General features: G+C 40.6%; 1 protein-coding gene across 1 annotated transcript in view; it reads right to left on the reverse strand.

Moving 5' to 3' along the window:
* The window catches only part of LOC131894702 (zinc finger protein 431-like), a 43,719-nt gene extending 31,781 nt beyond the window's left edge, over positions 1–11,938 (reverse strand). The window contains exon 1 of the mRNA XM_059245009.1: positions 11,843–11,938. Coding sequence (XP_059100992.1) covers positions 11,843–11,845 — 3 coding nt within the window. The 5' untranslated portion in view covers positions 11,846–11,938. The remainder of the gene's footprint in view (positions 1–11,842) is intronic.
* Between the last annotated feature and the right edge of the window lie 14,237 nt (positions 11,939–26,175).

Consider the following 26,175-nt stretch of genomic DNA (forward strand, 5'->3'; position numbering starts at 1 on the left):
TTAATGATAGCATGCATCCATCAATAGCTAATGCTACTCACAATGGAGCCAGCCTAGGACAGATTTTGCATTCCACATATGCTGTCATCCTTAAGTTTCTTTTAGGTTCATGTACCAGGTTACACTTTGAACAATTTAAATAGGACAGGAGACTGAAGTGTGATCCTTATTGGCCTTAACAATAAAAACCCAGAGTCAGATATTGAGGGTGAAAGCTGAAAGATCAGAGAAGCAGAGCGCCAGCCACCAGACTTCTTACCTCTATGAAATCTCAGACTGAATAGGAGGCCATCCTGTCCCCACCTGCCTTATATTCCTGTCTCCACCTCCCTAGTACTGGGATTAAAGGCATGAGCCTCCCAAGTCTGGGATCAAAAAATCATGAGACTCCCAAATGCTGGGATAAAAAGCATAAGCCTCCCAGGTGCTAGGATTAAAGGTATGTACCACAACTGCCTGGCTATATTTTTTTTAGACTGGTTCAAGCTTGTGTAGCCCAGGGTGGCCTTGAATTCCTGATCTTCCTGATTCCTCCTTCCAAGTGCTGGGATTAAAGGTATGTGCCACTACTGCCTGGCCTCTATGGTTAACTAGTGGCTAGCTCCACCCTCTGATCTCCAGGTAAGCTTTACTTGTCAGAACACAAACAAAATATCATAGAAAAGGAGACTGTAAGTCTAGCCACTTAGGCAGATGGGAGACTTAAACAGCAAAGCTATTACCAGAATTCCTGTAATTCATAGAGCAGAAGCCCTAAGTACATTACACTTTTTTTAATCTAGCTAAACAGAAATTAGTTTAAGACTGCCTTTAAATATGGACAGGAGACTGAAGTGGTCCAACAGTCAAAGTGGACCATCCAAATGTTTGTATTATAAAATAGAAATTCAATAAAATTATACTCAACAGCTATTTCTCTAAAAAAAAAAAACCAGAAATGTAAAAATAATGGCTTGACAAAAAGCTATAAGACAAATGTCTTGTTATTATTGTTCAAATATCAAAATTTATAAGCACACATGCTTAGACCATGTGCATGCCTAGGTGTTTTCTAAAATTAAGGAAAAGTACCAGAGTTGAAACATTAAGAATTCAGATTGTGGATATACTCCAGCACTTCAAAAGTGTAGGCAGGAGGATCAGGGATCCACAGCTTGGAACACTGTTTCAAAAAGATAAAAAAATAAAAGCATTACTGAGCAGCTGGTGAGAAAGCTGGGTAGAGAGGCTTGCTGCCAAGCCAGACCAGAGTTTAATCTCCAAGCACCACACGATTGGAGAGAGAGAACTTCTGACCTCCATACATCCCCTATACACAAATATGTGAATACAATTTTTTAAAAAGTAACTAGGGATGCTGAGGCAGGAAGATCAAGACTGGATAAGGCTACTACAATGAAACCCTGTGTCAACAAAAACAAAAATTGAAAATAAAATCAGACTCCTTATATTTAAACCTCATTCTGTTGATCACAAAATATTTCCTGTGTTTTTTTAAACTCACCTGAAAAGATTTAATGAATGTAATTCTGTCAGTGTTTTTTTTTTCTTTTATAATTTGATTTAATTTTACACATCAGCCACGGATTCCCCTGTCCTCCCTCCTCCTGCCCCACCCCGTCCTCCCCCCCAGCCCAACCCCCATTCCCATCTCCTCCAGGGCAAGGACTCCCCTGGGGATTCGGCTCAACCTGGTAGATTCAGTCCAGGCAGGTCCAGTACCCTCCTCCCAGGCTGAGCAAAGTGTCTCAGCATAGGCCCTAGGCTCCAAAAAGCCAGCTCATGCACTAAGGACAGGTCCCGGTCCCACTGCCTGAGGGCCTCCCAAACAGTTCAAGCCAATCAACTGTCTCACTCATCCAGAGGGCCTGATCCAGTTGGGGGCTCCTCAGCTATTGGTTCATAGTTCATGTGTTTCCACTAGTTTGGCTATTTGCTGTCAGTGTTGTTTTAAAGCTAGGTTATTTTTAAAGAAAGAAAAATATTTCTCTTTGCACTAGACCAAAAGTACTTATTAGTTAATCAAATTATTGAAATACAAATATTAATATATTAAATTCTGTACCAAATTTTCAACCTCATTTATTAAAAACATAATAAAGAAGCTTTATCCTAAGAAGAGGGAAGGTGGCTTCTTCCTAGAGAAACTTTTGGTACGATTTAAAGTTGAGACACCTTTTTAAATAGAAAACACTACCAAGTAATAACCTGGCCAGGGGCTATACACGTATACTATAGTATAATGTCCACAGTCCTAAATTTGACATTACAAATTAGGTTAAAAACTAACCACTGAGGAAAGTTTAACAAACGTATTATAAGAGCATAGCCAAGTTTTAAACTAATTTATCCCATATTATTAAACACTACCAAATAAGTTTTCAGTTTGTCTCATTTCTGAGTTTAGAACTTACCAGCAAAGAGAGAATTCCAGACTCACCTATCAATAGTTTCCCATTTTATTTCCTTCACTGTAAAATTGTAATAATAGGGATGCTATTTATGTTACTTTCCAATGTCAACATTAGGGTCAAGTGTATCTCAGCAGTTTTCTATTGTTAATTCAAAACTGTTTAAATGAGCATAAGGCCACACTGAATACTATTATAAAATGATGCAAGCATTATTAAATTATATCTAGAAAACTTAAATTATTTCCAGTGAGCAATACTGAGTAATTCTCCAAAATGTCAGTGTGTTACAAAAAAGTTTCCAGCACCTTTTGATGTTTGGGGTGTCTCTTTAGACTTTACCAGCTAAGCTTGTATCATCCATAAGGCTTTTCAACATTTTGACAGGATTTCAGATTTTCTGATGAGGCATTCTCAACATATCTAGTGAATATATTAGAACATGAGAACACATTTCCAGAACTGATGGAATGAAAAACATCATACAGCTAGAAACTTAAAAATCCTTAGAAGCAATACTTACTCTCTAAAACAAGCAGTTTTCCTATCTACTAAAAACATTTTCTAATTTCAAGTAAAGAAATATGTAATTTACTAAAGTCCCACAAATTTAAGAACTAATAAATATGCAATTGAGATATTGCTCAACATTAAAAAATGTCCTCTACCACATTACCTAAATATACCTCTTCACACTAATTCCGAGGATAGGAATGGATATTCTAAGACTGAAGTTCTGTGAACAGTTTCATGGAATCCCTACAAAGACACCACAGCCTTCTCTCCTATATTATTTGTATCATTCTTAAGTTTCTTGTTTAAGTTTTTAAAATTGTAAGGATCCTCTTAAGACTTATTTTTGTTTTTGAACACAATGAAAACAAAAACAGATTCAGAAACTGTGGATCACTCCTTTAATCTCATAACTCAGGAGGCTGAGGCAGTGGGGCTTGTCTCAAAGAAAGACAAAAAAAGTATACACTTCATCCACGTGCGTACTAAACTTCAAAGATATACTGAGTTCTAGAATAAAAAGTGATTTTATAATAATCAGGTGAGTCTCAGTGAGTTTGGGCCAGCCTGGTCTATAATATAAAGAGCCATTCTAGCAAGTTCTATACTAAGAACCAAATTCTGAATAAAAAAAGATTATTTTATGGTATGTCTCATTCTTGTTGTAAAGGACTATGAAAGAATGGATTTTGGTATCTGTTTTATTCCTGGAGAAGGCATATAGATGGTGGAAGTGAATTACAAAGTGAAGCATAATTTAGCAAATGACTAAGTGAGGAAAAGACTAACAAACTGCTTGCAAATGGAACTAATCAACAAGGATGCACATGAAAAGGAAACAAAAGCCAACAAGTACTTATGAGTTCACTTATGAATGAAAGTAAAAATAAAAAAAAATGTAAGCAATTAAAGCACCACTAGGCTCATGTCCAGTCAAAAATTCTAAGTTACAGCTCCTTTCTCAGGACAGGTAAGCACGTCTAAGATCTCCAGCCTAACCCTGGAACAGAGACATGTTTTTGACTCAGGTACCCTATATAATTATGAACCTGAACCTGATGACTTGCTAAGAAAGGCTAGGAAGCCATTAACAGCATTTTCACTGTTCTTCCTTTAATATGCCACAATTACAGTCAATGGGTTATGAGATTACTAGGGATAGTGGGACAGACAGACAGAGTCCTACGTTTATCAGCCCTACTCAAAGCAGACACTGTTGCCTATACCCATAAAGTTACCAAGTTTAAAAACTGCTATTTATTTGATGTGAATGGTAGGATATTTAGATTTGAGTATACTTGCTTCCCCACATGGAACTTACTCCACTGGATAAAGGAGAGTTTTTGGCTTTTTGTATACATCATGTTGCCCTTTTGGCATATAATTCCTTGATTATTTTGGCCTTGTTTAATAAACTTCATTTTAGAAGGAACTATGACAACGTGCTCCAGAAACTATTACACCAGAAGGAACAAACCACCTATGTATGATTCTGGCAGACACACCTGTACAAGTCATATTAAAGAAACTTCTTCAGGAAATGTTTTGTCTCCATGATGATACCTCAGGCCAAGATTATTGTATTCCAGATTTTTGGTTCAGCCCCACATGTCACTGCCATTTTTACCAAAAGACCGGGCCTGTATACACTGGTCATAGACCAGAGATGGATGGCTCTGGAGACTCAACAGACTTCCTAATGCTTTATATTCATCATTTGTTTTTCATAATGTTAACATACAAACAACTGAGAAATATCACTGGAAGCTAATTATGAAGAGTACTGGATTCTTAGTTGCTCTTTTCATCAATAAAAGAAGAAAAACTTCTCCTATGGCCATGAACTACATTCTACTTGACACTGATCAGGTTAGAATGATGCTCTACAATGATTGGCTTAGCTCAGAGTCCTATAGCTCCAACCTTACTATGCCCCTTTTACAACATTTTTATTTGAAAGTGACTGCATTTCCTTTTATTTCTAAATGTGTTTTCAACTTGGGGTATATTAAACCTGAGAAAATATAAATTTGGGAAATTATATGCCAGAGGGATCACAACAATATCCTGTGATTTATATTGTTTCAACCATTTTGCTTAATAATTGTATGTTATAGTCCCTGAGATTTATTTTCCTGCATTTGTTTGTCTATTAGTAATTAGAGTATATGTTGTATGCTTTCTCCTTTTTCTGTTGTGGCCCAAATTTGCAAACTGCTGTGAAATTGTTAATAATTCTTATATGTGGTCTGCATTGGCACGGTTTATGCCTCAAGGACCAACGGATGGAGTGGAATGAGCACAGTAAAAATTAAAAAAAGTCTTTTAGACACGTAAAAACAGCTTAGTCGGGAACCTGACTACACCTAAGTGTACCTGATAACCAGAACCTTGTGATATCACTCACTCCAGATAACCAGACACAGTCCTAGAACCCCATGACACCCACTGGACAGTATATAAGCAAAGAATAAGAGCAATGCTCAGCTCTTGACATGTGGAGAGACATCACCTTGATCAGTCTTGTAGCTAGAGCATCTCCCTCAGCATCCTGACCCTTGATTCAGAGACTTCTGTTAGAGACTGAACCTGAACTTTAGATAAAATATATCATATACATGTGCAGCCTTGGGGAAATAGGCTTAGGAGCACAGTTAGGAATTTAGAGTGTGAACCTTGAGTGATGACCATCAGCATAATAAAATATAACTTTTGTTATACTAACTATGCATTATCTACCTTCTTGCTCACAAAAGTTAGGATCGCTTTCCTATGATGCATGATTAGATGTAAGTCTGCATCAGAGTGAGGAAAGGAAAACTTTTCCAAACCAAATGCAAGATAACAGACTTTTAACAAAACATTGTTTGACTTGTATTATACACCTAAAGCAACTTGTTTTGTTCTGTTTTATAAGTCACAAGCACTTTTGAAAACAAATGAATCCTCATTTTGATGCACATGTTTGTATGTCTGAGAGAATGTCTTCCATGTGTGTACAGGTGACACACCAGAAAAGAGGGTATCAGATCGCCTGGACCTGGAGAAGCAGGTGGTTATGAGGCTCCTAATTTGGGTGCTAGGATTTGAACTCAGGTCATCCCCAAGAAGAATTTGTGCTGAGTGACCTACCAAGCCCCATAACTTCTTATCCAATAATCTAAAAGTTTTTCATGGATTAACAACAACGAAACCTAAATGAATAAAGTATATAAAAGATTCTTGGGACCATGATGTATCAATATTAAGATGTTGTATATGGTCAATTTGCACAATTTATTACAACAAAGCTGATTACAAAAACATGCAAAGTGGAAACATTCAGAATGCTCAATGGGAATGTGAAAAAACAGTACACACATGGACACAATGTGACTTTTATATATTTACCACAAAAGTTACGGTAATCAAGAACATGTACAATGTTTGCGAAAGAATAAAGGGGATGGAGAGAAAAAGCCAAGAGCAAAATCATGAAAATATAGCCAACTTTTAATCAAAAGATCAAAAGAGGGGCTGGAGAGATGGCTCAGTGGCTAAGAGCATTGGCTGTTCTTCTAGAGAACTCAGGTTCAATTCCCAGCACCCACATGGCAGCTCACAACTATCTGTAACTACAGTTCCAGGGATCTGACACCCTCACACAGATATTCAGGCAGACAAAACATCAGTGTCATTAAAAAAAAAAAAAGATTAAAGGAAACAGGCAGGAAAACTGTGACCTTGACCTACGTTACCCAGCTACCTAAGATTCTATGTGTATAGAAATTAAATAAACAGACTTTACAACTCCCACAAAATTAACTAAAACTGACCCTCAAACTGTTAACTTTCTGATCTTTCTTCCAGAGAAAGATAAGCTACTGATATTTCTTTCAGAGGGGTTCCATGCTCTAGAGCTCTCTCTTCAAATGGAGGTGATTTCCTCCAAAGCCTACTAGGGCTCTACAGTACCTCAGGCTCCCTTATGGTTTCAGGCAAAACCAGCCCCAATGATGTTCAATCACAAAACAATGTAGAAGAATAATTTAATGTCTGCTTCTTGCCACACAGACTATGGCATAAGATGTGGCATCTGCCCTATTTACACGCCCAACACCATGAAAAACTGAGATACCTCCAGAACTCAGAAACTCCTTTTGTCTCCTGGAACTGAACTTCCCTGAATCACACCATGATGGCTGGCAGTAGCAGAAAGTTAAAAGCATTCTAATCATGTATTGCTGAAGGATGATCCCCATCACTTCCTTTCTACCAGTTTCTAAACTATCTGTAACATTTATAAGACAAACCTGAAAGTGGAATATAACATTCAGAACTTCTAGAAACCAGACCTTCAGTTTTCCAATCTGTCTTTCCACTGCATATCAAAAGCAATGCCTGTGTGTGCACACTGGACAGTGATATTACAGGCACCACAGCCTCCCATGCCAGGGTGGCAGAACCTCCCTCTCCCCAGGAAATCCACACTCAGGGAGGCTCAGAAGTCAAGGGCCAAGGCTCAAGTCATCACGTGGACAAACAGAACCACAGTCTGACTGATGGTCCATCCCAGTCCCAACAGTTAGGCCTCTGACAGCTCAGCCAACTTGTTCTTCCTGATCCGGAGACAGTGGCCCCAAACTCACCATGGCATGGCTTATGGTCTTCATTAGAGCTCCCTATAACAGAATTAGAGGAGAATTCTAGAAAGAACCTGCAAGCTACCTCCCACTGGTGCTCCTGATTGCTATGCCTTCCCAGAGTCCCTTGTTAGCTAGGACCACCTAGCTGGGCTTCAGGACTTTAGCAGTTACCCTACTGGGTGAGGAAAGATCGAATGACTCAGAAAACACAGGCCTTCCCAGCTCTGCCCATCCACTCTAGGGTCAGACAAGGCTCTAGTCTAAGAAATTTGTACTTTAGTAGAATCTTTCATTCTCTCAGAGCACTTCCTGTTCCTCTTCTAAGGCACAGGGTCCTTTGTGTGCACATGTCATTACACACTCAATATCCAGTGCAGCCAACTCTTTGCTTCATTGCTGCGAATCCTGCAGCCAAACACAGGTCACATTCAAACAGTAATTGTTGTTAAAGCCAAAAGAGGCCATGGATTAGAAAACAATAAAGGTCTGGGGGAGCCCCAAACAGCTTGACCACACAACTGCCATGACAGGCTTAGAGGCCCAGACACAGCCTCTGTGACAGGCTTACTGGCAGGCAATACCAGGATCCAGGAGAAGCCATGAGCTGACCCCACCCAGGGAGGGCTTGCATCTAAGGGGAAATACCTGACATTCCAAACCTTCCCTATACCCCTAAACACATGTCAGCCAATCAGGGTCCTGAACCCTGGAAATTCCCTCACTCCAACCTCTGCAATGATAAAAACCCCACCCTGCCTGGGCTCAGGGCTCTCTGCTCTCACCACTGTGTCGGACAGAGAGTCCAAGCTCTGAGCTTGAAATAAAGGCTCTTTGCTTTTACATATGGGATTTGGTTTCCATGGTTGTCTTTTGGGAGTCCCCTTTATCTGGGCATAAACAAAAGGATCTATGGGAGGGCTTGAAGGCAGGAAAGAGATAGTGGGAATGATATAAATATAATCCAAAAAAATATGTTAAAAAGTAGAAACAGGCTTTATGGCCATGTGATCCAGAGACTAGGGGTTTGTATTAGAGCACCAAGTACTACTCATGCCGTTTCTCTCAGGCCAAACATCTTAAACTTTGAACATAATAATGTGTTAGGCAAGGCCATACCATTTTATCCAGTTCTTTTATTTTGGTTGAACTAGTGTAACTACAGTAATTTGGTTTCACCAAAGTTCAGTTCTTTATCCAGATTCTTGATTGTCTGGTCTGTGAAACTGAGAAATGCCCAGTCAGGACATTTATGGAACATCTAAGATTGATTGCCCCACTACTTACTGCTAATGACAACTACTGTCACAGCAGGACACCCTCCTTCCTGCCCATCCCTTTCTGTGCTGACTACACCTGCTTTACAGTTGGTCAGTGAATATAATTCCGACACAGGTCTCTCTTTATTTTTAAGTTCCCAATAAAAGCCATTAACTGGTCCATTTTTCCTTCTCACAAACCAGTCAAAGCCCAGCCTAGAATGAGTAATAGGACTGTCTTCCCAGCACTGGGCAGCAGAGGCAGGATTAAATGTTCAAGCAATTCTCAACTACATAGTGAGAGGCAAGCCTGAGCAACAGGAGACATTGATCTAAACCAGTGGTTCTCAACCTTCCTAATGGTGTGAACCTTTAATACAGGTTCTTCATGTTGTGGTTGTTAATATTCTGACCTGCTCCTTGGTGCTGCCCTGTGTCCTGATGTAGAAGCCTCTTCTTAAGGAAAAACTCTACCCCTTTCTCTCTCCCTCCAGTCCCATGAGGTGTGCACTCCTCAAGCCCCTCTTTTCTCTTTTCTCTTCCTCTTTCCTATCTTCTTTTTGTATCCCTATTATAATAAACCATTAACAAGCAAATGTAGCATCTGAGTTGTGAATGTCCACCTGCCATCCTGCTGCCATGCCCACATGGAGTGGGTCACCCACCAGCCTGCTGCTGCATCTGCCCTGCAAGCCAGCATGTTTCCCTGCACACGTAGGATACCCTTGGGGTTCCTCCCACATAATATATCATAACAGTGGTGACCACCCCAACTCTAAAATTATTTCCACTGCTACTTCATAACTATAATTTTGCTACTGTTATGAATTGTAATATAAATATCTGTGTTTTCTAATGGTCTTAGGTGACTTCTGTGACAGGGTCATTTGATCCCCCAAAAGAATGCCTTCACCACCTCAGGTTGAGAACCACTGCTCTAAACTGATCTAAATAAACAAACTAATAAATAAATAACTAAATAAATAGCACTTAAGAAAATAATGGAATGAGCCGGGCGGTGGTGGCGCACGTCTTTAATCCCAGCACTCGGGAGGCAGAGCCAGGCAGATCTCTGTGAGTTCGAGGCCAGCCTGGTCTCCCAAGCGAGTTCCAGGAAAGGCGCAAAGCTACACAGAGAAACCCTGTCTCGAAAAACCAAAAAAAAAAAATAAAATAAAATAATGGAATGAAACTCCTAGTGACCAGGAAACATTGGAAAATAGAAACAAATAGAGATTAGAGCAGTAATTAATTTAAAAAATGAAAATTTAAAAATGATACCAATAATTGACTTTTTAAAATGATAAAAATAATTGGAAGAACACTTAGCTATACTGACTTTGAAATGGAATAGACACTTCCCTGCTACAGAGAATGCCATTAAAAAGAGACTTTATGACTTTGTCCCATGTAAAATGTTAGTCACTGAATGCTGTAAGCTGACACACAGAGTTACAGCCAATGGCCTATGTCTCAAACCTCTGAGCTGACTTAATTGCTTAACTGTGTCATACAGGGCTGCACAAAACTGCATAAGAGAGTTTCCTAACTGAAAACTGAATACTCAGTAGTTCAAGCTATGCTCCCTAAATTGTATACCCCCAAATTCTGTCTGCCTTCATTCACATGGAAGGAATTAATACATGCTGGGAAATTACACAGACAATAATCACTCATGCTGCCCCATCAGGTCCTTCTTTATGATGGAGACCCCTGCAGCTCACTGCCTTAAACTTCATTCTGTAATCTAGCTGTTATCTAGTCTGTTTCCCCTGCAGTGTACACAGTACACTGTTCCTCCTCTTTTGGTCTGAAGGGAGAAGCCATACTCCGCACACAAATCCTTTTCTTGTTGCTGCAAAGGACAGTCCACTATGTGACTCAAACTGGTAATTTTAGATCTCTGTGGTGCTACAGACCTGTAATCCAAGGATTTAGGGTGGTTAGTCAGGAGGATAGCAAGGGCAATGCCCTGTGAGGCTACAAACATGGTTCAAGTCCACCTCAATCAACATGGGAGACCTTAACTCAAAACCACTTTTGAAAAAGGCTAGAGATGCAGCTGTTCTAGAATTTATATACCTTTATGGCACATCAGGACTTAATGTTGGTTGTGACCCTGTAATAAACCCTTGAGCAGCAAGTTAGAGGCCTGTTCTTTGATGAAAGTTGGGCATTTTGCCTGGTTGTAAATCAGGGTTATCTCCTTTGTTATGAAAATGGAGTTTAATGGCTGATTAATCCTGGTGAACAAACATTTACATCTTACCATGCTACTTAATTTCTAACAGGCATGGTTAGCATACTACTTATCTTTGGGGTATTTGGAAGGGAGCTTTTTCCTTAGCTAAATTCTGCTTTATGTGACTTAATGTCTCATATGATTTAGTAAATTCTTATGTCATCAATCCTATTACCATTAATTCTACTCTTCTATATCACAGTTTAGCAGTGGAGTGCTACTTTACATAGGAGATACCATTTACAAGGTCCACAAAATTAACTCTAGATGGATCCTAAGCATAAATGTTAAATGTTAAACATGGAGAACTTCTGTAAGATACTAGAGAGACCAGGGCTCCCTGAGTTTGGCAAATCTGTCTTCCATAAAGACAATACAAGCGCTACAGACACCAACATTTCACAGTGATGTCAACAACTAGGTATTTCTAAGCACAGTCCCGCTCCAATGCTCTGTGCATACTTAGCCCATGGAGAGAAGTTATTCAGAGGCTGCTCCACCAGCCCAGGGAGTTGCAAGGACCACGCAGGACCACGCAGGACCACGCAGGATCACGCAGGGCACGCAGCACCAGGCAGGAACACGCCGAACCTCTGCGTCTGGCCACTAGCTCCCACACAGCTGGAGGACCCATTACACCAGCTCCCGAGGCTCATCCAGCCACTCCACCCAGTCTGGGGACAGCAGCCCCTCATTCACCACGGCCGGCCACTCCTCCCCGCCTGGGGACAATGGCCCCTCTATCACCGCAGCAGGCTGCTCCACCCAGTCAAGACACAACAGTCCCTTGCTCACCATGGTGTAGCTGCCGAGCTCACTCACGCTCTCCCCACAACGGAGCACGAGGTACAACACTAGAGACAACTTCCTACTTCCTCAGCAGAGGAGCTGAGCAAGAAGCCTGCTATCGGAAGAACCCGCCCATCGGTCTGCTGGAGGCTCTGATTGGCTAGTGAAGCCTGAGTGACTGGATAGGGTGAGTGGAAGGAACAAGGCATAGTGGTTCCCAGCCCTGGCTTCCACTCTCCGCACAGACCTATCTCAAACGGGCTGGAGATTTGCACCAAATTCAACAGCAAGTCTCTTGTTAATGTAAACCAAAGGGTACAGTTTTAAAAGGAAGTACACAAATTCAGGAGGCTAATCAATGTTGCTCAAAAAGAAAACTGGGTGTCTCAAGAACATTATCAATAAAGTCCACAGTGGCATTGGGACTGATAACCACAACCCCATGTGGGGAAAGACTTGAGTTCTCAGGATCTGAAGCAAACCTTCCTAAAGGCCCTGACCTCAGAACATGACCAGCTTTCCCAAGCATATTCCTGGTTTTAGACAAAGAGCTCTGTTTTGTTCTCTGTACATCAGGGCCTTAGAGAAACCTCCCAAGGCCTAGACAGGTTGCCAAATTCATAAAGGCCTGGTTTCAAGTATCTTCTAGAAGCTCTGCACTTCCAGTTTGACATTTAGGAGATTCAGTTGGAGTTAATTTTGTGGAGGTTGTAAAGGGCATCTCATGTACTGGGTAACACTCCACTACTAGCTGTGATGTAGGAAAGTAGAACTGGTATAACAAAGGACTTACCAGTGCTTAGGAGATAGTAAGTTACACAAAGTATAATTTAGCTAAGGGATGGCTACTTCTAAAATATCCCGAAGATAACTAGTGTGTTAACTAGGCCTGTTAGAGATTAGGATGCTAAAATATAAATGTTTATTCACCTTTTATGTATATTGTTATTGTTCACATGTCTGTAGTAAAAACAAGTAATGGGATGCTTATCCATGGAGAGGATAGAGAGAATGTTCTGTGTAAAGATCTCGCTATAGTAAGCTGGAGCATCATAGTTTAAAGAGGGATTTCTTAGTTGTTTTGGACTAGATGCTGTACACATCAATTTGATAATGTTTTGTTATGTATTTGCTGTTTCTTTATATTGCCAACATACACCCATTAAAAACCAAAGGCATGTTTATAGTAGTAATGCCATGTATTCTATGAAGACTGTCTTGTGTTTTCTTTAAAGTTTAGTTTAACAGATTGTACTAGGAAATGTGTAATTTATTACATTATTTTATATGCAGTTTCTATTCAGCTTTCTTTTATTTAATTCTTGTTGCTCAGAAATGTGTTAAGACAAACAATTGGCATCTTCTGATGTTCAGCTATGCCTGCTAACAAAGGATGACCACCACCAGGTTTGCTGACTGTTGATAGTTCATCATTGAAAGAGGTATCCCCTCCTTCTGAGTATACAGCTTCTTTCCCAGGCAACTGTATGCAATTCATCCCTAATGACATGTGACCTTGTGGTTTGGGGAGGAGCTACAGCACATATCTTGGGAAAGACTTGGGAGGAGGTGGATTCTGTATTTGCATTTATAAGAAAGTTATCCATGTACACTGAGAAATGTAATGTAATGGTAGAGTATATAGGCAGTGGAAGAGTAGGGAGAAGTTGACATTCACATATACAGGTGTGGGAAAGCCATTGTACATACTGAATGAAAACATTCACGTGTTGCTGCTTTTGGATGTCTGTCTTAATTAGAGTTTCTATTTCTGCGAAGAGACACCATGACTATGGCAACTGTTATAAAGGAAAACATTTCATTGGAGCTGGCTTACATTTTCAAAGGGTTTAGTCCATTATCATCATGGCAGGAAGCATGATGGTATGTAGGCAGATTAGTGCTGAGGAAAGAATTCAGAGTTCTACATCCAGATCAACAGGCAGCAGAAAGTGACTATGACACTTTTCCTCAAACAAGACCACACTTCCTAAGAGTGTCACTCCCTATGGGACTTTAGGGACCATTTTGATTCAAACCACCACAGTATCCAAACTCCTGTAAGTATCTCCTCAATCATGTTCAGTAAGTAAACTCAATAAACTCATTGGTTCCCCCAAGGGTGGACTTTTGTGAAATTGTATTTTGCATTGTCATTGGGACTTATGGGGATGGTATAGACATTGCTTCGTCCCCTCCACAGGGGAGAAAATTCTCACAATAGATCATAAATATATTTGTTAATGTTCTTATGTCTCCTGGTATTATAAAAAGGAACAAGTACATAAAAGAACAAGATAGAAGAATATAAACATGGAAATGGCCTTAGGAAAGGACTTAGATATATGAAGATGATAATGACTGGGTGGCTCCAGAATAAAAAAGATTAGAAAGCTTTTGCAAGTTATGAAGGTCTGAATAAGTTGTTTAAGGTACATAAAAGATGAGATTTAGAGATCATATATTGTATTAAAGTTGGTAAGGTCAGATATCAACTATTCCAAGGACTGGCTAAAATGTATGTCAAACAAAAGTTTATTGAGTTATATGTGGCTACTGAAATAGTATACAGTAATTAAAAGAACCAAGCTGGTATAAAACTGATCTTCTGGTGTTTCATAATCATTTTTGGAGGCTGTTCTAATATGGTTAAAAGGACTAAAAGGGAGAATATTTCTCCCCTTTCCCTACAAGGTCAATGAGGTCCCTGGGGACTAAGGCCATTGATCACTTATTGTCTTGTTCATGGAGGCTATCGAGACCCTACTGACCCCACTCAATAAATTTGAAATACTGTCTGGTCTACAAAAAGGAGGGTCAATGTGGAGGAAGATTTCCTCAAGGCTTCAAAGGAAGCCACAGTACATAAAACAAAGGCTTTGACTTATCCTCACATTGGTGGACAACTGGTAAAAGAAAGGCTAAGAGTCTGAGATTCCTGCTATGGGATATTTTTCTATATGCTGTGAATGTATGTTACTCTGATTGGCTGATAAATAAAATGCTGATTGGCCAGTAGCCAGGCAGGAAGTATAGGCAGGATAAGCAAACAAGGAGAATTCTGGGGGAAGGCTGAGTCAGGAGTTGCCAGCCAGATACAGAGGAAGCAAGATGAGAAGGCAGAACTGAGAAAAGGTATCAAGCCACGTGGCTAAATATAGATAGGAATTATGAGTTAATTTGAGTGTAAGAGCTAGTCAGTAATAATCCTGAGCAAATGGTGGAGTAGTTATAATTAATATAAGCTTCTGAGTGATTATTTTATAAGTGGGCTATGGGACTGCAGGGTCCTGGTGGGACCAGAGAAACTTTCCAACTACAGGTTCCCCTCAAGCCCAAGTGACCCCTGAGGACTAGTTGCTCAACTAGCCTTGACAGCACAGAAAGAAAGATTAATTTTACCTACCTGCATGGTTCTTATCACTCAGCAGGAAAGTATAACCAAAGACTAAGGGAACTGGTAAAGCCCAAGGAATTGCACTCCACAGACATTCAACTTAATTCTACATGAGATATTATTTAGACTACCAATTTCACTAATATTTTCTTCTTCATAAAAAGATGTTGCCCACATGTGAGATGTCAGACCTTGGCTCCCTGAGCACCTGCCCACAGCCAAGAAAGACAGGCCCATGATTGTTTTAATCCCCAAATTAAATGATGCTAAATACCTCTTCTCTCCCTCTCCAGAAGCTACATGGGAAGGGCTTCATGCTAACTTTTGGCTGATGAAACAGCCTTGAAAGAGTGTGAAAGCTTATTGTAGGTTCATCACTCTGGAGACCAACTATAGAGGTTAAAGGGAAATATTTAATAAACAGGGGCTACTGTGAGCCCATCAAGAATGTCTCATGGACTTTGGACATTTTAGTCCTTTCCAGACACCAATAAAGGAATTCCTTTCCTGTCTGAATCTGAGAGATTGGTCCTTGTGAGAGGCCCTCTGGAAGGGTAGCCCAATACTGCCACCTGATACCTCAAATTCAGTTGGAAGGGACAGATCAGTCATTACTCTAATCCCATAATGGCAGTTTGGGTTATCTCTTCAGAGGGAGGTGGGATAAGAACTGGAGGTAGAAATCAACTAGGCAGTTTAGAGTAAAAAGACCCCAAAGAAAATTAACTAGTTGCTTTCTTGACCAAAAGCCAGAAGAGTCACTGTGACTCTTGAAATTCTATCCTAGTCAGAGGCCAAAGATGCCAAAAGTGTTTTGGGAATTCTGATCTATAATGCTAAGTGATTCTGGAAACCTTAGGAAGGAGGAAACTTAAAAGTAGTAAAGAATGCCTGTTAAGAGATAAAGGCCCTTGGTCAAGAGAATAAAATCTCTGTCCTGGGTGTAGACCTAACATTTCAATGGGTCAATCTCCTGGCCAAGAAACCTGCTCTGTAGAGCCCAAGAAATGGCCACTTGTGACATTTATTGATCAAGTATAATTGGTTCACTGTTTGCCCATTAGTGATCCCAACTACAGACAAAACTGGAAAACTTTCAAGTTCCTTCCTGCCTCCCTTCCCTTTCTGTGCTGGGACTATAACAGCTTGTAATGTATGGACAATGAATTCCCATTCTTACACAAGCACCTCTGCATTGGTACTCCCCAATAAAAGCCTGGGCTGCATTAGAACACTGTCTCCTTTTCCTCCTCGCTGACCAGTCAGGGCCAAGCCCGGAATGATTGACATATGTGTCTTCACATCACTGGGTGGCAGAGACATGATTGGTGTTCAAAGTCATTCTCAATGACACAGTGTGAGGCAAGCGTGGGTTACAGGAGACATTGTTCCAAACAGAAATAAGTGAATAATAACCACTGGAGAAAATGGAAGTGAAGTTCTTAATGACTGGGAAACATTGGAGAGCAGAAACAAATAGTGATTAGAGCAGTGATTCTTATATAGAAAATGAAATTTAAAAGTGATACAAATATTTGACTTTTTAAAAGGATAAAAATAATTAGAAGAACTCTTAGATATACTGACTTTGAATTAAAGTAGGTGCTTCCCCATAGAGAGAATGCCATTAGCAAGATACTGTTTGACCTTGCATTGAAGCAAGGACAGCACAGGATGACATAGGACTTCAGCAGCTGATATTGTGTTAAAAAAATTATCCTGGAAATATCTTTAGGGTATAAATCTCCCCTCTAACTAAGGACTGGACTTGCAGTCTTCTGTCTCTATTTCAGCTGTTTAAAGTATAACAAGTGGCCAGACCTGAAAGAGATTTAAGAGATTTAAGGATTAAGATTTATGGGTGTGTGGAATGCATAGACCTAAGGTATATATGAGTTATCAAAATCTATTCCAGGCCAGCTCCTTTTTAAGCATTAGCCAGACTTGAATTTGCACTGCTATTAAAGAGATTTTTCTTTATTAATCTCTAAATGGGTGATATGATTTCTCCCTGAGATGGCATATTAATTATAGAACTGCATCTCCAGCATTTTTGAAAAGTAGTTTTGAGTCAACATCTCTAATGTTGATTGAGGTAGACTTGAACCCTGTCTGTAGCTTCACAGGAAATTGCCCTTGCTATCCTCCTGACTAACCACCCTAAATCCTTGGATTACAGATATGTAGAACCACAGAGTCTAAAATTACCAGTTTGGAGTTACACAGTGAGTTGTCTATGGTAGTAATAGGAAAAGGATTTGTGTGTGGAGCATAGCTTCTCCTTTCAGACTAGAAGAGGAGGAACAGTGTGCTGTGTACACTGCAGGGGGAAACAGATTAGACAATAGCCAGATCATAAACTGAAGTTTAAGACAGTGAACTGCAGGGGTCTCCACAATAAAGAAGGACCTTCTGGGGCAGAGTGAGTGACTTTCTGTGTAATTTCCCCAGATGAATTAATTCATGCTATGAGGATAAAGGCAGAAAAAATTGGCTGTACAATTTTGAGAGGTTAGCTTGAGCCTCAATATTTAGTTTCCAAGTGGGCAAGACTTCTAAATAGTTAAGTGCAAATCTGGTTGACAAAATCAACAGTGGTCAGAGAATTGCCGCAGGGCATTTGGCTCAGCATCTGGCTACTAGTTTCAACTCATCCTTATGGAGGACCTACCACACTAGCTTCTGAGGCTCAGGTGGCTGCTCCCCCATCTCTGGGGACAGAAGCCCCTTGCTCACCATGTAGTGGCATCTGAACTCACTTGTGCTTCGACACAGTTCCCAGCAGTCATGTTCACATTGCAGCACAAGGGCTCATTCTGAAATCCCTTAGTACAGGAGCATGGAGCGTAGAAGAGTCCTCCACCCAATCTGAGTGGCTGGTCCTCCCAGACGCTTTGATTGGTTAGTGAGGCCTGGGGGACCAGAGCTGTTATCATGAGAGACAGTATGCTGAAGGGTTGGATACTTTAGTTCTGATCCTTGGCTTCTACCTCAGGCATAGACCTGTCCCAGTTCTTCAGAGATTTGCATAATAGTAGAACTCCTCCCCAGCCTCTAATATCTAACCCCTGCTGTCTTCCTGTACTCTATATGCACTTGCCCTTCTTCCTCCTGGGCACAGAGCTGCTAGGATACACACAATGTGAAGTGGAGTCATTCCCCTGTCTCACAGGTGGAAGAGTGTCTAGCCAAACCACAGGCCAAATTTAAACCACCCAGTTGATACTCACCAGGCATTGATAATTTTAACAAGACAAGCTTAGGATTTTTCACACCTTTCTTACCTTAACTTTTGTCACCTAAAACATTAACACTTTCTGAACCTTCTGCAGTGGCACTGGCCTATCATGCCGCACTTGGAAAGTGGAGGCAAGACATCAAAAGTTAAATCCAGCTTGGGCTATGACCTGAAACTCCAGAAATTGGGGTCCCAAAAGATTAAGTGTTGAAGGTATGGACCAAGGATGGGAAGAGAAAGATAGAAGCTTTGGGATCAGTAGGTCTGGTATAAGCTGATACCTCATGCCAAGCAAGTTGCAGAAGTACAGCTTCTAATACACTATTTTCAGGGGGACTTAGGGCAAAGTCAGTAGAAAGCTAATAAATTCTGCATATGTATTTTTTTTAAAAAAGCAGCTAGGGGTGGGAGCCAACTGTAACCTCTGTACTGAGCATACAGATACAGGAGTATCACTGTGAGGGTTAGGCAAGCTCAGGCTATAAGCAAAACCTTTTCTCAAAAAAGAAAGTGAGAACACTTGTGCAAGCCTCCTCTACTCCAGTTCTTTGAGCCGTTGGAGTCATTCTTTGTCAGCCCATGGCTATCTGTAACTCAAATTGGGAGGAATATGACTTGCCTTTCTGGACTTCTTGGCTACCAGCCATGAATGTAATGTATATACTGTCCTGGCTAGTTTTATGTCAACTTGATACAAGCTAGAATCATTAGAGAGAGGGAGCCTCAGCTGAGAAAATGCCTCCATAAGATCAGGCTACAGGCAAGCCCGTAAGGCATTTTCTTAACTAGTGATTGATATGAGTGGGGTCATGCTTTATTAAGGAGTCCTGGGGGACCAGAGCTGTTATCATGAGAGACAGTATGCTGAAAAGAAAGCAGGTTGAACAAGCCATGGGGAGCAAGCCAGTAAGCTGCACCCCTCCATGGTCTTTGATTGGAAGCTTGCCTCTAGGTTACAGTTTTGTTTGCGTTCCTGTCCTGGTTTCCTTCAATGATAGACTATGATGTGGAACTGTAAGCCAAATAAATCCATTCCTCCCCATGCTGTGGGATGTTCTGTATGCTAAATGTGTTGCTCTGATTAGTTAATAAATAAAACACTGATTGGCCAGCAGCCAGGCAAGAAGTATAGGTGGGACAAGGAGGGAGGAGAATTCTGGGAAGTGGAAAGCTGAGGAAGAGACGCTGCCAGCCACCGCCATGACAGGCAACATTTGAAGATGCTGATGAGCCTTGAGCCACGTGGCAATGTAGAGATTAATAGAAATGGGTTAATTTAAGATAGAAGAACTAGATAGCAAGAAGCCTGCCATGGCCATACAGTTTATAAGTAATATAAATCTCTGTGTGTTTACTTAGTTGGGTCTGAGCAGCTTGGGGACTGGTGGGTAAGAGAGATTTGTCCTGACTGTGGGCCAGGCAGGACCAGGAAAACTCTAGCAACAAATGGTGCCCAACGTGGGGCACTGTTAGTTTTAATTTGTGCAGGTATACCCATGATGGCCATAACATCTAGCAAATGAGTGATAACAGAATCAGTTTTTTCAGAACTCAAAGCAGTTGCCCATTGAAATCCTGAATAAATATCAATGGTGTGGTGTACATATTCCAAGTTTCCAAATTCTGCAAAGTGAAACACATCCATCTACCAGATTTCATTCCTCTGAGTACCCTTTGGTTTACATCCTGCTGGTAATGGCGTCTGATTGTAAAAGAAACAAGTAGGACATTTCCTTACAATTTCCTTGGCTTGTTGCCAGGTTATGGAAAAATCCTTTTTTAAACCTTTACATGATTTTTTTTTATGAAATTCTGAGGCCTCCAGCACATTTCCTATCAATAATTTATCAATCTCATCATTACCTTGTGCTAGAGGGCCTGGCAGACCAGTATGGGATTGGATGTGAGTTATATATAAAGGATGACTCCTTTTCCTGATTGTATCTTGTAACTGAATAAATAGTGAAGTTAATTCTGAAGCATCAGGGATAAATTATGCAGTCTCAATATGTAATACCACTCTTTCAGCATACTGAGAGTCAGTAACTATGTTGAGAGGTTCTGAAAAATCTATTAATACCAACAGAATAGCATACAATTCCGATTTTTGAACTGAATTATAAGGACTTTGAACCACTTTACTTAAATTTTTTGATTTATAACCTGCCTTTCCTTGTTTGTTTGCTTCTATATAAAATGTATGAAATCCAGATATGGGTTTTTCCTGTACAATTTGAGGCAAAATCCAATCAGCTCTCTTTATAAGATCAATTCTATCACTTTTGAGATATTTGCTGTTAATTTCTCCCAAAAAATTAGTGTAAGCTCTTTGCCAAGATTCATTTTCTGTCCATAATTTTTCAATGTCCTCCTTAGTTAAAGGTATGAAAATTTCTGCTGGGTCTATTCCTGCTAATTGACGAAGTCTCAATTTTCCTTTCAAAATCAAGTCAGAAATTTTTTCCACATAAATTTTAAATTTTTATTCGGTTTATTTGGTAAAAATATCCACTCCAATATAATATCTTCCCCCTGCATTAATATTCCTGTAGGAGAATGTCTCGAGGGTAAAATAACCAAAATGCAATCCAGCTTTGGATTGATATGATCCACGTGTCCTTCATGTACTTTCTTTTCTACCAAGGCCAATTCTTTCTCAGCTTCAACAGCTCGAGTTTCTACCTAAAACCTGAGAAAGACGATTCTAAAATGGAGCTAAAACAGCTTCCTAGTTGTCTCTCTCAAATTAGCTGCAGTCTGCATGTTTGAGCTACTCTATGGCAAGTTCGTGGCATGCATGCATGCGTGCGAGCTTGTTTTACACTATGTTACACGGAGGTGTCTCCAAGCTGTGCACTACGCTGTGTGTTGGATATAGTTTTTACTAGTTAAAAAAAAAGAGGTTTCTGGGCTACACGCTGCTATGATAAAAGCATAGACCCACTGTTTCCAAGAGTTGATGGCTCTGAGAGCTGGCGGAAAACATACCCCTGCCATGTTGGGAAGCTGAGGTGGGCAGAGCCAGCAGCCACAGTGGTCATTTTGGTCTTATGAATGCTGCAGTTTAAAGCAATAGTTACACAATAAGGCAGATTCAGATGAAACAAGACTTTAAATGCTTTACAATGTGTGTAAAAATGTACGTAGGCTTGGAAGAGAGAGAAAAAGGAATATATACAGTTATATAAAGAAATACATAGTTTTTAAAAATAAAGTCTTTAAAGAGACAGTAAAGGTAGTATAAAAATAAGCCACATAAAGATGGATATTACACAGAGAGTCTGGATTGTGTTGTCTTTGGGATTTTTAACTGCAGAAAAACATTTGATCATAAAAGCTGTGGAGTTAAACCAATATGGATATTTTAAAGGTACCTTGACTTCAAAGTTTGGATGTAAGGATATGCTGCTTTGGAAAGGAGGCTCTGCTTTTGTTTCCACAGAAAGCCAGAGGCTATGAATTTGTTCCAGATTAAGATACATCAGGTTTGACCAACCAAGACCCCCTGAAAGGTCTCTGATGACTCCATGGTCCAGATGATCCAACATCCAGAACAGTTTCAAGGCAACTGGCTCAGATGATACACCCTTACGGACTACTCTATAATTTTAAAATTTTCTTTGTGTCCCCATAAGATACAGAGTCCCCCTCCAGCAGGAAGTAGAAAGAGAAGCTATGCCCAAATTCCCAAATATACCAAGCTGGCTTTGGAGATGGAATTGGTTCACTCTTTCTCTAAACCCAAGCACACTGCAAAAAAAAAAAAAAAGTTTGAAAAATTCTTTTGTCCCATATCAGAAGAGCCCTCTGGTGTGGGACAGAGAAAAATCAATATTTTTATTTAAAACAGGTTGATTATAAATGCAATCTCTTTCTAAAGAAGAAAAGGAGATAGTTTAGATATGATAGGATGAAAGGGTAGATTAATGAACCTACTTGTAAAGAACAACAACTTGTTTGAAATGTTTTACATTGGTATAGATTTTAGTTTATTGATACAAGTTTAAACTTAATTTTGTTATACTATATATATGTTTCTATTCTCGTTTGAGGTATTATGTTTATGTAACCCATTTAAATTGTAATGGATAATTAAGAAATATAGATTAATAATTAGTCTTCTATGATAGTCAAAATTATAGTTATGTTGTTTTCTAGGTACACATAGATATAATTCAATTAGGTAGGTAATCTTCAAACACTTCAAAGACCTACAGAATATGGCATTTAAAATGTTTTAAAAATTTAGTCTTTCTGGACAGTGAGGCATGTCTGCTCCTGGCAGCACCGGATTTACTTCAGAGAGGAGGATGGGCATCAAAGACACTCCATATGGAATTTATCTTCACCTTGGCAAAAATAGCCATTTGGACAAGAAACTATTCTTGCCTGGACTGCTTGATCAACTGGACATGCAGGACCCATAGAAAGGTAACCACTGAACTTTGCTTGACAAAATGGTTCTTTAGGTTACTGCTTCGCAGAGGAAACTGCCAGACAATCTACAGGACACAGAGAGAAGTGACTGGGAGACTCTGGTCCTGTGGGCTGAAGACAGATGTCCCAACTTTACAAAGGAACATTAGGTGACTATCCAGGCTGCCAGCTGTCTCTGTCTATCCTGCAAGACTCCTGAAAGTTGCTTGCATCCTTCTGTTTCTCAGGTAATAGTAGATCCTTCTGGGGTCTTTTATGTAGTTGAATACTAGTTATAATTTTCCTTAGTTATGATAAAAGATAAGTTAGATATGAAACCTTAGTCTCACAAGTATAAGATAGATAGGGTATCTTCTTTAATTTTACCAAATACAAATAGACTAGAATTATAAATAAACTAGATATTGTAACTGTAATTCTTGTTTGATAATTGTTTTGTTATATGTAGTTTTACTATGTTAAAATTAAAACCTTCCTTTTTGAAAAAAAAAGAAAAAGGGAAGTGCTGTGGATAACTGTATGCTGTGAAATGTTGCTCTGATTGGTTAATAAATAAAGTACTGATTGGCCAGTACCCAGGCAGGAAGTATAGGTGGGACAAGGAGGGAGGAGAATTCTGGGAAGTGGAAGGCTGAAGAAGAGATGCTGCCAGCCACCACCATGACAAGCAACATGTGAAGATGCCGGTGAGCCTCGTGCCACGTGGCAAGGTAGAGATTAATAGAAATGGGTTAGTTTAAGACAGAAGAACTAGATAGCAAGAAGCCTGCCATGGCCATACAGTTTATAAGTAATATAAATCTCTGTGTGTTTACTTGGTTGGGTCTGAGCAGCTTGGGGACTGGTGGGTAAGAGAGATTTGTCTTGACCATGGGCCAGGCAGGACCAGGAAAACTCTAGTAACATCCCCAAGTTGCTTTGGTCATTGTGTTTCTTCTCAGCAATAGTAACCCTAAGATAAATTGGTAACATAAGTGGGTGTTCCTGTGACAGACCTGGCCATATTCTTTTGGGGAATATTGTGGGAGGATTTTGGGACTTCAGGCCAGAAAAGCCACTGGGTATTGAGAGCTCAGTGAGCTGTTCTGTGGGATCTTGGAATATAAGAATGTTGAGAGCAATGCAGATGATGGAGGTTTGGCCTTTGAAGTTTCAGAGGGAAGTGAAGACTCTACCAGTTCTTTCGTGTGAACAAGCTGTGGTGTCTGATCAGCTGGAGCTGAGGAATCAGCTGTGATTAAGAAGAGATTGGTGTGATTGAGGTGAAATCTTCTGGGAAGTGTTTCCCCAGGATCAGCATGCAGAAGTTGTGTTCCAGAAGTGTCCAATGTTGTACCTCCTCTTAACAGCCAAACTTGGTAGTGTAAGAGTCACCTAGGTGGTACTGGTTTTGAAGGCATGTAGAGGGCATGGAGAGCAGCTGAGGCTTGACACTGTGTGGCAAGACTGGAGTCTCAGAAGACAGCCCAGGAGAGACTACTGGTGAAAATATAGCCCAGTTGCAGCAGAAGTCTCCAGCAGTTTTGGAGATGACAGTACCATGGGCTGACCACCAAGAATGGAACAGTGGAGCCAGCCGGAGCCCAGAAGAAAGCTGTGTGTGCTGCAGAGGGTGCAGCTGGAGAAGTGACCCATGGCCCCTGGAGAAGCCCAGAAGACCATGAGTGGACGCCAGATATTGGACATTGTGTTATCTACACTGTTGCAGTTTGGTTTTGCTTTGTTCATATTGTGACTGTGTGAGGGTTCTTCCCTCTTGAAATAAGGAAGTACTTAATTTATTTTTAATTTAAAGGAACCCACAGTTGAGAGACTTTAAACGTTAAAAAAAGATTTTGGAGTTTTGCAGAGAATTTGGATTTGAAAAGAGACTGGATATTTGTGAAACACCTTGTAAAATGTTTGAATTTGTAAGGCTGTGGGACTTAAGTCTTATAGTGTGATATCTGATAAGGATGATAAGTATTTTGAATCCTCCAGTAATGGTTTTCTCTGCTGATGCAATAAGCCAAATCAAGCTGAATTAATAAGACCAGGTTTAATCTGAGCAAAGCACTCCAGGGTGATCTCAGGGGAAGGAAGGAAGAGAAATCACATGGCAGGTCTATGGCTGGGAGCCCAAATACCCTGTAGGTGGAGTCTTGAACAGCTCTGGGGGAGGAGCTGCCACTTGCAGGCTTTCTGAGGGTCAGGGTTTGAGACAGAGGAGGGGAGACTGAAGTAGAGCTTCCAAGTCTTGGGGACAAACAAGATCTTTCCCTTCCAACCTCCCTTCTAACTCCTTGCTGTGTCCCAGCTCCCAACCCCAACAGGCACCCTCTAACCCAAGGCTGTTCCTGCCAGGGCAACAAGAAGGCTGAGGGTGGATGCACACCTCTCCTTCTGCTCCTCCAGATCTAATCCCCTCAGTCTAATCGCCAGTTCTCTAGCAGAAAATCTTCTAGGTCTCTGTTTCTGCTCTGACCCCATCCCCAGTGTTTCACAAAGATCTTCTCCCACAATTTTCTTTCCCCCAAGTCTTCCCAGCCTCCAACACTAGCAGGAACTCACTGGGAACACACAAGCTGATAAAGGAAACAGGTAAGCCAACTGAAGACTCCCTCCTCCCCTCCATATCTAATCCCCCAGTCTCATTCCTAGCACTGCAACAGAACACCAGATGCAGCCTCCTCCCTCACCCCATCTCCTCCTGCTGCCTGTACTTCCTGTTGATCTGTAGCACAAATCTTAAAAGGTCTTATTAATAAAATCAAACCTGGAGCCAGGTATTGGGTTAAAGCTGGAAGATCAGGGAAGCAGAACAAGCCACGGCTTCCTCACCTCGCCAAATTCCTCAGCTAATCCTGTTTCCTCAGACTGGAAGCCTCTGAGTCCTCATCCAAATGAATCTCAGCCAAACTGCTGCTCAAAAGCCTAAAAGCTTAACCTGGCTCTGGTTCTTCATCCTCACACCTTAAATACTTTTCTCCTTCCTGCCATCACTTCCTGCGATTAAAGGCTCTTGTTACCATGCCTAGCTGTTTCCAGTGTGGCTTTGAACTCATAGAGATCCAGATGGATCTCTGCCTCTGGAATGCTAGGATTAAAGGCATGTGCTACCATTTTCTGGCCTCTATATCTAGTGGCTGTTCTGTTCTCTGACCCCAGATAAGTTTATTAGGGTGTACAATATTTTGGGGAACACAATATCATTGATTCCCAAAGACCATCCCCTCTTATCTCCCTCCCCCACTCATCAATTTACCCGGCCCCTAACTCATGCAAGCA

This window comes from Peromyscus eremicus, chromosome 17, assembly GCF_949786415.1.
Source record: "Peromyscus eremicus chromosome 17, PerEre_H2_v1, whole genome shotgun sequence".
NCBI classification, from domain to species: Eukaryota; Metazoa; Chordata; class Mammalia; order Rodentia; family Cricetidae; genus Peromyscus; species Peromyscus eremicus.